This window comes from Semicossyphus pulcher, unplaced genomic scaffold, assembly GCF_022749685.1.
Source record: "Semicossyphus pulcher isolate SPU_LCO1_2020_fin unplaced genomic scaffold, fSemPul1.0.p SCAF_1, whole genome shotgun sequence".
Taxonomy (NCBI): Eukaryota; Metazoa; Chordata; class Actinopteri; order Labriformes; family Labridae; genus Semicossyphus; species Semicossyphus pulcher.
The window spans coordinates 30,151,995-30,170,407 of record NW_027211603.1 but is presented as its reverse complement, the minus strand read 5'-3'; the positions used below and the strand labels follow the sequence as shown (position 1 = coordinate 30,170,407).

At 39.7% G+C, this 18,413-nt stretch overlaps 2 protein-coding genes across 4 annotated transcripts in view; one reads left to right on the top strand and one right to left on the bottom strand.

Annotated features, from left to right (window-relative positions):
• The window catches only part of phkb (phosphorylase kinase, beta), a 128,560-nt gene extending 128,133 nt beyond the window's left edge, over positions 1 to 427 (bottom strand). For 2 of the 3 annotated variants that reach the window (XM_069676780.1, XM_069676709.1), the window contains exon 1: positions 355 to 427. Coding sequence is in view for 1 of the 3 variants with exons in the window: in XM_069676629.1 (XP_069532730.1) it covers positions 355 to 418 (64 nt within the window). In the remaining 2 variants the exon portion in view is untranslated. The remainder of the gene's footprint in view (positions 1 to 354) is intronic. The other variant, XM_069676629.1, reaches the window with a different exon arrangement.
• Positions 428 to 962: 535 nt separating this feature from the next.
• Positions 963 to 18,413, top strand: part of itfg1 (integrin alpha FG-GAP repeat containing 1) — a 183,199-nt gene continuing 165,748 nt past the window's right edge. The window contains exons 1-6 of the mRNA XM_069657592.1: positions 963 to 1,161; positions 1,427 to 1,511; positions 1,743 to 1,873; positions 3,945 to 4,002; positions 4,805 to 4,882; positions 5,009 to 5,103. Coding sequence (XP_069513693.1) covers positions 984 to 1,161; positions 1,427 to 1,511; positions 1,743 to 1,873; positions 3,945 to 4,002; positions 4,805 to 4,882; positions 5,009 to 5,103 — 625 coding nt within the window. The 5' untranslated portion in view covers positions 963 to 983. The remainder of the gene's footprint in view (positions 1,162 to 1,426; positions 1,512 to 1,742; positions 1,874 to 3,944; positions 4,003 to 4,804; positions 4,883 to 5,008; positions 5,104 to 18,413) is intronic.

Below are 18,413 nucleotides of genomic sequence, written 5' to 3'. Positions count from 1 at the left end.
TGAATCTCTGTCAGGCTGAACAACTGTATAACAGTCTATCAGAGTGTACAGGGCCACACATGCCCTATACTCACACTGAGCACACATTAGCTGTTCACTATAGGTGGGTGAGATGTAAGAGCAAAAGGTGGCGAGAAGCTCTTAAAATAGCCCCTGAAGGCTGCACATGTACACCTCTGACCTTTCATGCTTGTACTGTCACTGCAGTGTGCGAATTAAATGGACACATCAAGTCAAATGTAACCCCGTGTTCAGTGGCAGTACGAACAGAGAGTCTCTTACAGGCACAGACAAAACGGAAACAAGTCACGGCGAGTCACACTGTACGATGTCATGCAAAGAAATAAGTCAGACCTGATCTTTTTGATCGGGCTTTGAATTCCAGGAGTTTCCAGCCGACATCTGCCAGGCTCGCCATGTTTACAAGTGTCAAATGTATTGGAAGTTAAACGAATTCCGTCTTTGTCCTTCAAAATAAAACGGAAGCGGTAAGACTCCCGCTCAGCCAACGTTAAACAAGTAGCCATCGCCTTCTTATAGACAATACGCTATATTTTATCAAATGTATAAACCATGTCTTTGACTAAATGGCCCTCATACTTATTATTGTATGTTATCTGTACTTATTTTCAAGCGTCATGCACGATACGCAATTATTCTGAAATTCAACTTTTGTGAGTTCCGGTTTGGCCCTAGCCAACTCTCATTTACTTGATTCAGCTGTCAAACGTCAAACTAACGGTGATCACGATACTGACGTAAACAAGGAAGCGTCTACAGAGCATTATTTACCCTTATCTCAGCACGTTATCTTCACCTTATTCTAATACAATAGATATAGCAGAGCAATAGTGTCAGTTATTCTAATCAATCTTTCCTGTAATGCGTGTCTTAATTTAAAAGAAGCTGCCATTTCGCACTGCCGTAAAGCTGTGTGCCGTATTGCAGTTAGTGTTGTTGTGAGGAGCTCCACTAGCAGAAGGATGGGGACATTCAAATTCAACATTTTGGCTTTTTTGTTAGTTTTTTTGGGGCAGTACAACACATTTGCCCTTCAGGATGTAACAACCGACCTTTTCGGTGCCGAAAATTATGGGACTTTGGCGGCGTTTGGCGACTTTTACTCGGATAAACAGACAGACATCTTCGTTATCAGAGAGCGTATGTTAATGCTTCACAACCCTGCAGAACTGTTCAAATAGATTATAAATGTTATCTTCTACTATTTACCTAAGAAACTTGCGATAATTATAGATAGAATTGTACATTGTGCTAAATATGGATTTATATACACAATGTGTTAAACGATGTGTCTGTGCTAACAAGTCCTTCGCTTTATCTGTTAGGAAATGATTAACACCATTGTGTTGGAGTTTAAATGTGCGTGATAAACATGAATGCCTATGTTGACTCCTTACTATTTCAGAGTCTGAAGTGGTGATATTCTATGCTGACTCAAAAGCACCTTACTTCAAGCCCAAAGTCAACATCACTAAGGACATTTTGCCAGGGTAAATGTCGATATCATTCGTATTTATGTTTCAATTCATTCTATTTTAACAACATTTGTGTCATGTCATGTTCATATGCCTTTGTTTGTAAGTACGTAGGAGGTTACTAGAGCCTCAGGGTGGTTATGTTTGCTCTTTAGTTACATATTTAACCAGAGCAAAAGCACGGGCCCCATATGGTGGCCTGTACCTGTCTTGTGTGTCATTTTAATGGACAATTTTCCTGTTCAGGGACGCCATCATCACCAGTGTAGTTCCTGGAGACTATGATGGAGACTCTCAGATGGATGTCCTTCTAACAGCTCAGATCAACTCCAAGTCAACAACTGTTTTCATCTTTTGGGGCCACAACCAGACATTAGGTACAGGTCTAACAATGAATCTCGCTTTTTCTTGAACATAGAATTTGATAGGCCCAGAATATTCAATATGTTTCTTCAGTCTCTCTTAAAATGTAATTTTGAATGCCCTATACTGATTGATTTAAAAGATTATAAACGTGGGCAGGGTTCCACTAGCGGTTGTAAATATGTGCACTAAAGCTGCAGTTGATTCAACCTGTTGTACAGCAGACATTCAGCTCTGTACGACACAGGTGTGACTAATAACATAAGTAATTGCTGCATTTTTCCCTGAGAAGCCATCGTTAATAACAGGTCCACCTGTGCTTTTTCTGCAATGAGAAAAACAGTGTCTGACATGGAAAAGTTTCATGTCTGATAAAAAAAAAAAGAAAACCAGTAAAGTAATTAAAATCTGTTGTTGCTCTTTAAGCAAAAATATCAGCGAAATCCAAGAAGCCTATCTGGCTCTCTAGTGCGCTGTCAATGCCTTTTGTGTTTTGAACTCTGGCAAATTGTTTAACATCTTTGTTAACCAACCTAAATTAAAATTATAAAGAAATCACAAAACACGTGCATTCCTAAAAATCAACACATTGCCCTCTTTGACTTCCTTTAGGGCTTTTTCTTTTTTCATTAGACACTTTTGATAGTCATCAAAGTAAAAGCACAGGTGTGAATAATAACATTAATGAGGGCTGCAATTAGTTGTTTCAGTTGAAGGGTCCTAGTACCATGGCCGCCCCTGAGGGGAAAAAGGGAGAAGCATTCTGGGGCGTAGCAGCAAAGAAGGGGCATTGAGGCCAGCAATATGATGAATTATTAATGATTATAAGAGTAACTATTTTAAACAAAAGTTGTTTAAGTAAAATTTACTCTGTGTTAGAATGTTTATTTCTCTTAAATGAGTGAACATGAGTCTTGTTGTTAACACAATGTCAAAATTGCACCATAAACAGGCCATACATGACCTTACAGCTAGGTTTGCTATGTTTAAACGAATCCTTGACAGGACTAGCGCATAGGTCAGGAAGGAGAAGAACAAGAGGGAGCTTGAAAGGGCTTTAGAGCCAAACAATAATTTAGTGATTATAGTGACTTATTTTTTCATTTATCACCAACACTAGAACTTGAACTTCTTCTGTGGATAATAATGATGAGTTGCCTGTACATGAATTAATCTTACATGTATGTGTTTATATTTGGGGTCACGTTGTGAGAGAGGGGCCATGCATTTATATAAATAACATTTGGGATGGGCTCTTTCACTTGACCTTTCAAGGGACCAGCCATATCCGTGGGCGGGCCTGCCTAGTACTGTACATGTTGGGTCACTGAACTTATTGGGACACTTGAATTGACTGTGGTAAAGCTGAGTTGAAGAAAATAAGATTATTCATAATAGATTAATTTCAGTCTTTTTCAAGCATAAATGTCAAAACATTTGCTGTTTCCAACATCTTACATGTGATGATGAATTTGGTGATGTCAAAGGCGACTTCTTGACATTTTATAGATGTTTTGTCTAGTATATCATGTTAAAAAATGTCAGCTGTGGAAAACAGCCTATTATCATTAAGTCCAGAATGATGAACATTAAATATACAATATAGTGATGCTCCAGTGTTTTGTGCAATGATACATTATTTGTTCCATAATGTAAGGCAGTAATGACTTTAATTTTAAAAGCCTTTTAGCAGCATAATATTGATGTCTATAAATGCCTGCTGCTGCTGGTAAATCACTTAATAAATAAAGTATGTCTTGGGAGCAAGGTTTATGCAGAATTCAAGTACTGTACATTTCAAAGTTTCAAGAGTTTCATCTTATTTCAACTTACAGCCTCAGAGGAAGAAACTAATTATTTGTTAGGGCATTTTGTTTCTGACAAATAAACATGCACCAAGACAAAAAGGAATCTAAAATAAAGAGTAGAAACAATTTAGTTGTCAATGTTGCACCTTCTACATTTAAGGCCCCTTTATATACGTATACAGACAGTAAAAACAGAAAACAGAAAAGCAGTGTTTAGCCTGGTTTGACCAGCCCATTGATTTTTTTACACTGTGTTTTTCTGTTTCCTTTCCTGCAGATATGAGTGGGTGGCTCCAACTGAACAAGACCTTTACAGATCAACCTCTTGTTATGGAGTAAGTATCAGTCTGTGGGATCTTTACATCCACTGCACATGTTTTGCTTGTGACTGTAACATGCTTTATAAGTCATTTTCTACTTCACATTATACATACTCTCTTTGATGCATCTGAAGAAGACAGCATTACCAGTTTCTTATGTCAAATGTTTTATTTGCCATATTCTTAAATCTGCCCCGTCATTTTTATGAATTGATAAGGACAACACCTCCACTGACTATGACCTCACAAGTGACTGTAAAGATGGATCTTTACCCAACAATGGTGAACATGCCGGGCGTGTAGCCAGCAGTTCGCCATAAACGACTTGCAGTCAAGACTTCCTTTTCCAAGACGAGAAGAAAACTACTTTTAAAATGCTTGTTTGTTGAAGGGACGTCGGATGGATCATTTCTGATGCATTCGAGGAAGTCGGGAAATTTAAACGCTGAAAGGTTTTCATGACACAGCGTCATGGAATTTATCTCAAGTTGAATTTTAGATCTAGAACAGATTGTAGATGTCTGTTTATAGAGATTAATAAAAAGATAAATCGTTGTCAGATGACTGTGATTGGTCAATACTACTCGGACTACAAGCGTACTACAAATGGAAACCAGAACTTGCCATCCCTAAAATCCATGTCCCTATCTACAGATTCTACAATTCTATGTAGAATCTGTAAATAGAGATTAGCAGACAACTGACGGTGTCAACAAAAACTGAACATCCTTTTTGAGTATTCTTTTCAGGGCTGTAGCATTAGTTTGTACAGTGTCACCTCAGTATAAGTTTTCAAAAAGTGTTTTCTTTTCTGCAGTTTTAATGGGGACATGATTCCGGATATTTTTGGAGTCACAAACCCCCCTTTCACCGAAGTCTGCAACTTCACCAACAGGTAATCCGTCAAAAACTCATTCATATATTTCTATGTTTATTTCTATTGATCTCATGCTTTGAATGATATCGTAAAATGTGGTGATTTTAAATCCCCGTGTTGCCTTGTGGTTTTTCTCTCCTTCAGGATTCAAGAGTGCCGTACTGCGCTGAGTTCGAAAGTGGATATGAACATCCCTCACTCTAACGCTTTCATCGACCTCAACAAGGACTTCGCTGCTGGTGAGTCAGTGATGGATAAGAAATGTTTAACCATGAGAAACAAATGTTAAGTGCTTCAGGTTTTTTCAGAGCACACTGCATGCTCTCCAGGGAAGATTTTCTCAACAACCTTCACACATCAGCTTTACCAAATCTTTGTATCTTCAGCAACTTATATTTGGAAAGTGGTCACAAAAGCAACATTTAAAATTGCACTGTCTTAATTCTAGATAGCAGATGTCAGAGGGGGTCATTTAACCTGCTAAACCAGTTGGTTTTAGTGGATGAAATTTGTTCATTACAGCCAGGTGAATTAAAACCGGAGGTCATGTGACACCTGGAGATCTGAGTTTGATGTAAGAGTGGGGTCATTTCATCTGTTTCTCATTATGAAGAGTAAAATATATAGAAAAGCAGAAAGATGAGTTTTAAGACATGTCGACAGAAAGCACCTTCCCTCCTAAAACATGCTGTTTTAAGATACTAGTGGAGTTATTATAAAAGTCTAATGCACATAACTGTTGTGTCCCTGCATGATTTCAATATAGCGTCTCACTAACACAGAGCAGCTAAGTGAAACCAAACTACTTCACACTCTCTACTGCAATCAATTAATTAAAGCTAAGACCTTAATCCCCACCACCATCTTTAATGTTGGAGCTTATTCCTCCACCATGGGCTCTCAGTGTTTCTCTACATGGATCTATAGGTGTAATGAATGTGTTAGGAGATAAAACGAGACACAGTCGAGACTGAGCCACAAGAAAATGAAATGGAACAGAGAGAGACGGTTGCTTAAATGTTGGTGACTAAGACCCATTTATGATAAAGGTTATACATCCTCACATTAATACAGAACCCATTAGAACTTTTGATCCAAAAAAAGTGCAGCGCGTGTGTCACTGGCCAAACACTCAGTTACACATGTTTAGTTCCTGTAGACAGCTGATAAGTACATTTTCTGGCCCTTGTATTTTTCTTGAGTTGGGTATTATTTTGTCATTGTATGCTGCTTGATACGAGGGATGGGTCCTGATTCACAAACATTCGAATAGTCATTCATTTATAAAAATCTTAAAAATATATTTTTTACATTGTTTTTACCGCCGCCTGGTTCTAATGCGGTACTACCACCAGACAGCAGGTGTAGCACATCTGAGAGCTGTTTGCTAACTGCCAATAAATAACAAAAGAAGAAGAAAGCATAGGTGCCAGCTGCAGGTAAAACGGGTGTGGTGATGCAGAGACTTCTGCAGCCATCAAAGAGTTCTGTGTGAAACTCGTCGAAAACGTAAACAAAAATGAAGTCAAGTGCAAACTAGCATATCTAACTACAACAGCTTTGCACAGTCATTGGAGAGCGAAATAAGAGTGAGAAAGTAAATGCTTCTCTCTCTTCATATGTCTGTGTGTGTTTGTGTGCACAGAGGGTCTTCGAATAGCGGTCGAATAGTGGCCAGTGGATATCGAATAGTATTTGTCCTTGAAATGCCCATCCATATTTAAAACTTGTCTGCTGCATTTCAGAAGGAAATACTGTAGTTTTTACCGCAGTGCATTTAGTTGACGGCTCCAATAACTTTATGTTCAAGAAGATTTTCCCCAAAAACTTATGAGTCTAAAAAACAGATTTTTTAAGATGGTGGTTCCAGCCTTGTTTGGCTTGTAACATTTAACAAAAGCTGTCTGTCTCACGTGCAGGTCAACAGTAAACTACTATGTTCATGTTGTTTAATGAAAATCTTTTTTGAAAATGAAAATACATTGTTCCGATAATACCTATTTTAATTTATTGAAAGGAACATAAATTACATGTAGTTTTTAAATAAATAAGTCTGTGTCGAAATCACATGTTTAAAACTTTTAATTTTTAAGTCCAAACACTGCAGTTTAATATTCGTAGCTTTAATTTTTACATAACTACAGGGACTATGTGGTGCATAATTAGCAGCTTATTTGCAACTTCTTCCCCGTTTCCTCGTCACTTTCTATCACCTGCAGCATTTTCTGAGCTGTCAGTGTCACATGAATGTTCCTGCTTACTTTAAAAATGCTGTCATCCAAGTCTTCTTGCAGCTGAAGACATAATTTATGCGGGACGTAAAATCCACATCATCTGCTTCTTTAAAAAACTGTTTTCAGTGAAGTAAAGTGAGAAACCATAAATACTGAGCCTTCAGTAAACTTTCTGTATGTGTGACTGGTTCACGAATATGTCCTGACCTCTGTTTTATATGGCACGTTTCTTAAAGCCTCATATGACGCAGAGATGGTGTGTTTGTAAACTTAAAATCCAAAGACAATGCTTCCTGGAGTGCATGCAACAAAGTTTCACTGGTGGGAACTCCAGAATCCAGATAAGAGACCAAAACATATATTTAATGCGACCAATTTTCAAGTTGACTAAGAGAGAATGCAATAGCCATTTTCTTCACCAGTGAATGGAGAAATCACCTCGTTCTTGTTTTACAGCGTCTCTCTCCTGTCCCTCTGCCCACTAAGTGTAACGCTGTCACTTAGACTTATGGGAGGATTTTATTTTCCTCTGGAAACTAATCCTCGTGTTTAAGGTAATCACAGAGGATTTAGTCATGTCGTATTCACTGCAGGTGTCTCTTTGTGGAGTGTGGTTTTCCTCGCAGGTCTGTCACAGTTTAACCTGGCAGATTTTAATTCATATTTAATCTGTTTAGGGATTAAGAGAAGTCAATAAACGTCCACTCTTTGTGGCAGATTTATAGAAATCCTGCTAGCAATATTTTCTGCTTTGGTTTTAATACACGCTGGACTTTGTTTGGGCGTCATTGGTTTTCACTGCTTATCAAGCATGCTAAAACTCATCCGTCAGTCAGAGTAATGCCTGTCAGCCTGCGTGTCAACCTGCCGTGCACTCTCTTGATTGGCACTGTACACGCGCACTCACACGTGCATGGAGGGACAGTGGTGATTATATCAGTGTGACTTTTTGAGTGCGTTCAGCTGGGTTTAGATTTCTGTGGCTGAATGTGCTGAAGGAACAACAGAGCAAGAGGAGCTGTACATCTGGTGGATGTCAGACTCTTTGGCTGCCACTATGTATAGGGGCATGCAGATGGAGTGAGAGCCGATAGAGAGAGGCAGGAAGTGATGATGAAATAAAGCTGATTCTGAGAGGATAAATGGTTTGAAAGAAATGGATGGCAGGAAAGATAAAGGGCAGAGGAAGGGTGGTAGGGGGATGAGTCTTCAGCACGGCTCAGCTCTCTGTCTGCTGTGACCACCTGCTCCTCTAAGCGGTGCCGGCTGGAGCATCACAGTGTGGCTTAAAGAGGGAGAGGGCGCGTTTTCAAGACAATCTGGGTACTGCTAGTGAGCTGCTTTCAGGGAAATTACAGTTGGAAGCACTTTAGCTTCCACTGAATCATACTGTCTTCATGGTGTTACGATGGTGTTATCCACTATAAGGTTCCGAATGCTTTTTACCAAAAGTCTTAGTAAATGTGAGGAAAGCAATTTTGGAGTTGTCCCTTAAAATCATCAGTTACCACAAACTAAAGATTGATATGACCAGTTAGACCTCAGACTCAACTTACACCAGACATGATGTTGTTATGATACTAAAATGCAGTATATAGTATTGGCAAACTACATCAGTCAGTGCATCGATACAAAACAACCTTTCGAGACCTTCCGAACCTTCAGGGTGTGTTTTTTAAAATTTATATACATATTACACACAAAAACACAAAATGAAGCAATTTAATGTTAACAGTCTTTCTGATGCTATTCCACAGAAGAAGGATGTCAGGAAGGGCTGGAATCGAACTTTGACTAACTTCAGCTCAGCCTGTTTCTTGGTGCTCATCTTGCTTTTAACGTTAGGATTCCTGCTGTGTAGTGAGGCAGGAGAGACAACGATTTGTCACAAACTGGCTCAAAGTGAGTGACAAAGAAGGGAATCACACATGAAATAGTGTTTAAACAATATTAGTTATTGTAAAACTAAAGATAAAATAAACAGAATTATTTCAGGTAGATAGGTCAGTCTTGAAGTATGGATGAGTGTTGTCTTGAATGCAAACAAAACAGAAACAACCAAACCAGCTGGTGGAGGCCTGGGAGGTAGAGAGGAGAGAAAGAGGTTAGAGTGGAAGCCACTTAAAAAAGCTGAGGCCCAGTTAACTCAGGTGCAGGCTGTTTCCTGATGTCCTTCTCGACTCTGTGCATTGGCTCCTGAACAGGAAGTCAAACTAACCCATAGCAGGCATCTGTGCAGGCTGATAATATAGTCTACAGCTTACAGTAATAGTAATGTATATTTTTTGCGGCACTTGTATCAAAGGGGTACTTGTCATCGGCCATTATTCAGGATAGAGAGATAAAGAAATCGATACTTAATTGATCTCAAGGGAAATTTAGGCATCCAGTAGCTCACAAGACATATGACATCACACATCTGTCAACCCAAACCCTCACCCCCCTTAAGCCCGTAAGAAAATAAATTATAAATAGACTAAAAATAGAATAAAAATAAAAATAAAGGCTCATAAAATGAAACACTGCAACATTGAGTAGTGGCTGTATGGAGGTTATGCAATTTTAAAAATGATGAGCAAAGTTAGTGCAAAAACAGTACGGTGCGAATGTGTAGATTTATAACCATAAATAAGTGAGCGTTAAAGTGTCATAATGCTCACTTATTACTAAAGTCTAAATATCAGATTCTGTATTTAGAAAATGTTACCAGAACCTCTCTAATCATAAGCTTGTGAAAGGTTACACTCATTGCAGGGCTATTGTCATATATTGCATTGGATGTCACCAGGTTATAAGATTTTCACCCAGGAAAGCCCAGTGCAACACTAAGCAGCTGTTCACAACCAACATCAGCTCTGCTGTTTGCGAGTTGCTTCCTTTTTCATGTGTGTTTGGATTCATCATTTACCCTCTGGGTATGCAGTCCCCCTGTGTTTGTAAATGTTTGCCAGAAGTTATTTAAGGCACCTCTAGACACATCGTTTTAAAGCTTATAGTAAGAAATTGTCTAATATTAATGAGTATGAATTGAGGGTATGAATACACATTAATCTTAACCATCTTAATTAAGACTTGCAAGGTTGAGTTACTTCGGGGAATAAGTGTGGAACTTTTACAAAATGCTGATTGGATTAACGAGGGAGATGAAGAAGTTATAAAACTTAAGGAATCTGACAGAGACTGATGGGGCAAAATGTTGATGTTCAGGTTGATCTTTTTTGGGCCTATGGCTAATTGTAGACCAACTTATCTCTCAGTATCTCTGTAATAACTGTAGAGGGGGAGTGTGACTTGATCGTCTAATCACAGGACAAGGTGAAATAACACATTCAAAACAAGAGGTAGTGAAACACATTCTGACTAATAACACAATTATTATGGAAATGCTGTTAAAATGAGGCACGAACACTTAGCCTGTAATCATTTTAAACAAGGTTTTCACATTGGGAAGCCCTTTCTTACCCAGCAGTACAGTAACACAGTGAGGTATTCAGTTACTGCGGTCCAAGGAGGATGAGGTTGTATCAGGGCCGTGTCATGACTCCAATCTCAGTACAGTGTCATTGCTGTAAACGCTCCCATGCTAGTGTATTGGCTGACCTCACTACATTAGCACTGCCAGCAAAAAAAAAAGGGGGCTGGAATTGTTTCCTGGTCGGTGTCAAGGCCTCATTTAGCCCGCTTATTGGACTCTCCAGCCAACAAACCTGGCGTCGGCATACTACATATGGTTCCTAATCTCTACTGTTACAATCATCCTCCTCCAGCCAGTGTGTCCAACAGCAAAGCAATGATAACAGATTTTGTTCATGTGCTTTTGTTTTCTGCCCATTTTCTCCTAGTCCTCACACATTGAGGAATTTCTGTGGACATTTTTACTTCAGTCAAAAATATTCTGTGTAAGACATCAAGAGTGTAGGGAAAGAAGAGACAAAGGAAACTATAAAATTAATTCCATTAATTCAAAAGTTGAGTTAGGCCTAGAAAATAAAAAAAAAGGAGTGTGAATCTTGAGAACCTGTTTAAGAAAAAGTATTAAGTGCACAAACACTAAGAGCAGTTTTGAAGGGTCCTGTGGGCCAAGTCCAGTATGGGTGTTTAATAGAGTTATAAGTAAGGGATGTATGGATTAAAAGATATAGGTATAGTGTTTATCAAGCGTCTGTGCCAGGGAGTACTGACCAACTTTGGTGAACAGAATAAAATGGTGAGTGTCATAAGCATCCACTGTTTAAAAAAAACAATATGAGGGCTGATTGAAAAACTGAGTCTAGAGATATCAAAGTCACCGTTATATCACCATTATCTAGAGCTGATAAAAGACTGCTTTAACTCAACTTTTTGAACAATTCAGAGGAAGTCGTGGACTTCCTCTGAATTGGAGCTTTAAGAAGATATATAAAATATAAAATATGTATAAAATAATACAGATTTAGGAGAAAGTGGCTTTCAGCCCTCCGTAGAGTTCCACTGGGTTTTTCCTCTGTAAGAGTAAACTTGAGTTTTTTGGCCAAATGACCTCAAGCTGGTCTAATAGTTAACACTTAGAAACGGTGTTGCTACGAACAAGTTGTATCTACTGCATAGTGCTATATTTTCACCACAAAAGCAAAGATCATTAGGCATGGAGCTGGCTTTGTAGATGTAGTTGTTTTGTTTAGTCGTGTGCACTACAATGGCAACTAATTAGCAGGAAAATGGCTTTTGCGGGACAGCCAGCAGGTTCAGGTTATACAGTAGACAACTGACGTGAGCAGGTGCCTCAATAGCCCTCAAAGCTTCTGTTATCATCAAAGCTAAATGACCACAGGGGAAGTCCTTATCATTAGAATGTTATACACTAGAGAATTTAGCCATATTAGATCCTTCTCCAACACAGGATCATGGAAACCTGCCAGGGCAATATCTCATCATGTCAATTCAGAGAGGGCACCGCCAGGCTGGAAGCTATCAGGAGCATGATAAGAACTTGTTTGAGGGAAAAGGTAGTAATTGCAAAGTAATTATAGATGCCATTCCGGGGAGAGAAAAAAATAACACGCACAAAGACAGCAATACTGGCATAGGGATCTATTGCTAGGCAACGGGCATGGTAATGCTCTATGCAGCATCCAATTAAACTAGCTCTGTGTCGGAGCGGCTGCTGATTGTCTGACTAATAATGTGGTGGTTGTGGAGGGAAGAGAACAGATTTGCCACCTAACAAGGGTGGCCAAGAAGAAGAATTGATTATACAGGGATTAAGTTTACATTTGGATGGCAGAGTGAGACATATTTAACAGCTATTTTGGTAATCAGGGCACTATCACAGAGATAATTTCACCCAGTCAGGCAGGATGTCGCTGGAATTTAAAAAGTATTAATAATGTTTTATTGCTCTCCTATTCTTGACTTTCTCTCTAGGTAAATAGTGACTTCACAATATATTTCTGTTGTCCTTTTTATCCAGTTATCCAAAGGTAGCTTTCATATATAAGCCCACTTAGAGTTAAACTACTGCCATCACAGTTAGTACTAAAGCAAACAGGCTAATAAATAAGGCCCAGTCAGACAGGGAGCCTGATTCACTGGACTGAAGCACTGAGCTCTTGAAACAATAACTTTATAACATACTTGTGCAGCTGTCTTACAATAGGAAACACATTTCAATGAAACCATCTGTGCTGATATTGAGACAAAATAAACGATTGCATAACAAATCCTAGGTGATAAACTGTGGACCTGTCTTTGTGGAAGTACTTGTAGATGTTTCTGTCTGCCTGACAATCTGTCAGTGATGGTGAAGTGTTTGAAAGTTTCCCCATCCACACATTTTGCCACTTGGGTGAGCATATAAAAAGCTCAGTTGTCAGTGGAGAAAAAAATGCTGGCGTAGTGTTGATAGAAGGCAAAAACAACACATAATTTATTTCAGTTCTTATTTTCAAGTATCCAAACAGCTGTCTGTGAACACTTATCTCTCCACCAAATAGAAATAGTAACATATCCCAGTGCTAAGCCCTCGCCACCCACAGCCTTGTGTAGCCTACATCTTCATTAACACATCAGTTGCATTCACTGCTGCTCTTCACAATCTAATTTCCCTATTTTAAAGAGATTTGGAGTGAGCTCAAAGGCATGTTGGGAGCGCCTGGTGGGATGCAGCAGCCCTTTGAGGTGTGTCGTTTGTAGCGTCCCCGCCTCCAGGAAAGCTGGCACGGAGTCAAACAGGCTACAAAAAAAAAACACAACTGTGTTTATTTTGGTAAGCACAGGTGTTTTGTGGATAAATGAATAATAGGAATAAATGAGGTAGAACATTTCCTCTCTAAAACGCACAGCACTGTGACCATAGCCTGAGGTTATACTGTCTCCCTATGATCTGTCCCAAAATAAATATGCTTCTCTAGAAGAAAACTGCATCTGCGTTTACAAAGAGCATGTTCATATATGAAATGAGCAAACAAGAAAAGGAACCTAAAAAAGGTTTCAAACGAGACTCAATAATTGCAACCGCTATTGAATGGACAGGCATATAGAGGCATTCACTGTCTTCAGAGGATTAATCCTTCTGACGTTGGTAATCCTGTCAGTGCCTCTGCCATCACCAGTAGGTTAAAATGGTCCTGTATCCAGTGAAATAGCTAACCATCTATTAATGGATTGGTTCAAAAGTTATTGTAGACATTCATTCCAAGAGGATGAATCCAAAAATTTTGTTTGTGATAAAACACCTGCAAAAGTAATACAATTCCCATAAGTCTCAGCGTGTAGTGCTAGGGAGAACATTCTAGCATGCTAAAAATGAAAGCTAATGGAGATGGAGAAAAAACATCATACCTGCTTGATAATAGCATGTAGCATTATGAGCATGTTAGCATGCTGACGTTAGCATTTACCTCAAAGAAATGTTGTGCATAAGTGTGGCCTCACAGAGCTGCGCGAGTGAATGGTTACACTTAAGGCTCTATTTTCATGTTAGTGCAGTCAAACATGGATATGTCAGATCTCAAAATATAGAGTAACTGACACTTTAAAAGTAGTTTCACAAATAAAAGATTGGTGTTATTTAGAGCAACTGTGCAACACTTTCATTTTGTTTCGAGTGTCCCCATTGGCCAAAGTGGAAAGCCTTATCTATTTGCTGTCCTGTACATGTGCATACAGTTTCATCCTGCTGAATTAACCGACGTACCACTCCCTGTGAAAATATCCTGGGGAAAATGTAAACAAAGCCTTTTCCAGTTGTTCAGAACAACAGATGGACTGGATGTTTGCACTTTGATACACACCTGATTGCAATCTACTAATGTCATGTTTAATATATTGACCACAGTAAAACCGCAATGCGTCATAAACTCCTCATTGTTTTTTCACTTCAGTAGTTTGTCCTCTTGTACTCGTGTGAAAGATGATGGTTCGGCAATAAAATGATCGCATATCCACTCATTCCCCATCCTTGGGTCCTTTGCAGAGGGGAAATGTCTCTCAGACTCTGCCAACAGTGTACGCAGGTGATACAGTATGAGAGCCAGAGTAGGTGTGGTGTCACAGACACTAACTGGGTTTTCGCACCCCGGTACTTAACAACCCAATACCCAGTACCGGTCCGCTGCCCAGTGGTTGGAAACTCCTTATATAGAGGCACTTTTATTAATTGTAGTTTGTTTCATAAAAATAAAAACACTCCTCCTAGGTCGTCTAACTTCAGGAGGTTATTGCATGGATCATTTTGAAGACATATAAAAGTGCATGCTGTTTCACACCCAAAACATGAAGACCACAGAAACTTCAACATGTCCAACACAAAAAACTATTTATTTGAGGAAACTCTCCACAGGACTGAGAGATCAGTGTTTACTGGGAATGAAAGTCATCAATTCGATGGGCCGTTTTTGTCACAGCCTGTTAACCGCTATACACCCACCTTTGATGTATAATGCATGTTATGTATGATATATGTATACTGTATGACCTCACCCTACTTAGCCCTTAGTCTTGTTCTCAGACTAACAACTTCATAACAACAGAATATATGATGAGTGTTCACATGGCTCCTTGGTATGCACCTTAACCTTCATGTTTGTATTGTTTTTACTGAAGGCACAAACACGGTTGGCTTCATGAGCGCTGTCACCCCAGCCTGCTGTATTTCAGGTTTATATCTGCACATTCTGGCTCAAAGCTGAGTGATTTTATTACAAACGTCTTAATATGTAATGTTCCCTCTGAAAATGTAATTAGTTTAGACACGAGCAGACACAGACATAAAAGTGTTTTCACTGCCAATACCATGCACTTCACTCCTGATGCTGGCAATCTCCGCTGATGCATGTCCTGTACACACACTTTGTTCCAGTTTGTGCAATGAGCTTTTCTACGCTTGTTACAGTAGTTCCTCTGGCAGTTTCTGTTTACATGCATGCATATGTGCAGCATAAAGAGAAGTGAACAAAAAAGGATGGGAATCGTGTGTGTGTGTGTATGGGAGGGTTTGGCCATAATCCTCCCTATAGCTACTGCACCTACGTTGTTCCCCGTAATGGTTTTAGGAGATTATTTCTTCCGGGAATAGTCTTGCTCCAGTCTTCGTTGGTGTGTTTTGCCATGTTTGTGAATGAGCCGTTCTGATAGATCGGGGTGGAAGTCGCACAGTGTGGAGTAGGGCTACATATTGGCTTAGAGACGGATTTATTCTGCAGAGCTTTTCACTTTGTTCCTGGCCTGGATTCTGCGTGTGTTGTGTGTGTGGGTTACATGAGGGAGAGTGGTGGGTGTTGATGTTACTGCGTGCACATCAAAGGTTCAGTTTAATAATGGTCCCAGATGTGTGTGAGCATTAGCTGTGCATATACATGTCTGAGCCAACATCTAGGCAGTAAACACTTGTGTCTGTACATTTATATACATCAGTGCTGTTGCCATGACACTTCCAGTCTGCTTTCATTCTTTATTGAACATGCTGTGACAAAGTTACTAAACCAGATATGTTGTAGCCTCTGGGGGGGAAAGATCTCGAATAGAAAGGCATCTTTGAAGAGAATCTTTCAACCCTCTCAGCCTCCGTCAGACATTTTAAGTGGAGGAGAAAAATTGACATTGTCATATTTCACTACATTAACAAGTGAAGTGTGTGTGATGGCACTGCCTACCCTGGATGTTCTCTCTCAGCCAACAAGGTAGCATTACAAGTGTATTTTTTTCTTGCCCCCCCTTTGACACAATAGTAAATCTTCTGTGTGGGTTTTGGGCAAGTTTGAAAAAGCTCGTTTCACAGTCCGATGGTTTCTTGCTTGCAGAGGGACAGGGCCACATATCAGTGGAGGTGGCCTGAGCAGATTTGGCTTTAACTCCACACGGTCGCCTCTCACGTCTTTAAAAGGGACACTCTGACATTGTGCATTCACTATAAATTTTGAGGAACACACTTTAGGGCTTGTCCAGTCAGGTTAAGGAACATCACAGAAATTAAATCAATGCCCTTTTACCTGTTTAATCATCTTTTCATTGTCTTTGTTTTAGAATAGTTTTCATTGTTTTCCTGATTACTTTTAGACTTTGCAGCGATTGGTGTTCAGAAACTTGTTATTCTTTATCCCATGTAAGCCTGTGGCCTTTGCAGCCTGAGGTCTCGGCAGAACCCCCATAAACTATTCCTGTATCATTGCAAAAGGCTAAAGGTGAAAAGGCTTTCGCTGTCAGCGCTCCACAGCTTTAGGGTGACCTTCCTGAGGGTCTTGGCCTCACAGAATCAGGATCATATTTTAAGTCTCTTCCAGAGGATAGTTACATGTAGAGGTCCGCGCAGGGCAGGCTAGTCTGCACATAGAAGAGCCCTTCAGCAGATGTGGGCAATATGGGTTCTTCTCAAGGCTGCAGGAGGAGGAGGAGAATTGACATGGCTGTCCAATACAAAACTTCAACTATTATATGCTGTGATAACTTTATGCATGTGTCAAATCACTCCACCGTCCTTTTAAACCAAGTGTTGAACTGGATAAGAGATTGTATTTAGTAATCTTACGGCTGCAAATATAAGCTGCCCATTACTTTGCTGCAGCTCAGCACGCAGTCCAAAAAGCCACAAAGAGAAGTGTCAGAAAGGCGATGTGTTTTTTAAAGTGAAACATTTGTTGTTGAGTGATCAGGGACTTATTTTCTCGCTAAAAAAGCTTTTGAACCCTGAAAACTGAAGTAATCCTATCCCAAAAAACAAGCTGAACACCCACGATTAAGCTAGCAGCTGCTCGGCTCACAGCACCTCCTGGCACCAAAGAGCATCAAAGAAACGTTGATATTTCACATAACACTGCTCTATTATATGTTTTTACTGGTGCTAATCACTCAGTCCATTTGTTTTGGAGAGGAGGAGACATCATTTTGAGACAGGGTTTGTTGAATGCACAGCTCGCCATGCTTTTGTTCCGGCATTGCTCTGTGTACAATGAGATTCGACAGACAAAATGCGAGTTGACTTGGAGTCTTCGTGACAGTTGAGTCGAGACTGTTGGGACTGTTCAAGTATCCCTTACAGTATATTGTCCTTGTCAGTGTTCTTCAGGGCTGTATTTGCAAAGTTTTGCAAAAGGCTGAAGGCTCTTTAAAACCTGCTGGGTGACTCTGTTTTCTAAAAAGTTAAGAGACATTACCAAATGTAATTCTGGAGCAGGTCAAAACTCTTGTACACGGTCTCTTTGCCAAGAGGAGTCTATCTGTTGGCAGGGCATCTGGATAACATGTCGCATCACGGGGCCTAAAACACAGACCAAATGTCAGATACTATATGTTTTAGTTTTTTGTATGAGCGGTGAGGCAGATGGCTGTCAACCTAGAGCCAGTTGTCTTTTTTTAAGGTTTCTTCCTGATGAAGGAAATTGTTCCTTAACGCTGTCACAAAGATCGAGCTCACAGGGGAATTATGAGGTCTTTGTTAACACTATTATACTGTATACAGAGTACAGTCTAGACCTGCACTATGAAAAGAGTCATGAGATAACTTCTAATGTGATTTGGCGCCCACCAAACTCGTGGCCACAAATGATTTGAAACATTTGGTTCCATCCTTGTTCTGGTATACATTTTTTAGCTTATAATGTGACCATGAGTCCAGTCCATATCAAGTTCTAAACACTCTTTTGTTAGCAATAAAACAGACATTTTAGGAGCATTAAAGGAGCAGTTCACCCCTGGAAAAACCCTCTGTCAGTCAAAGCTGGTGTTCTCTGTAATCGATAGAAGCAATAATATTTGAAATTGGCGCCATAGCTGTGGAGAAACTTGTACAAAGAGCTCGTGGTTTCGCCCATTCTACATTCTACAACACCCAGCATGCATTG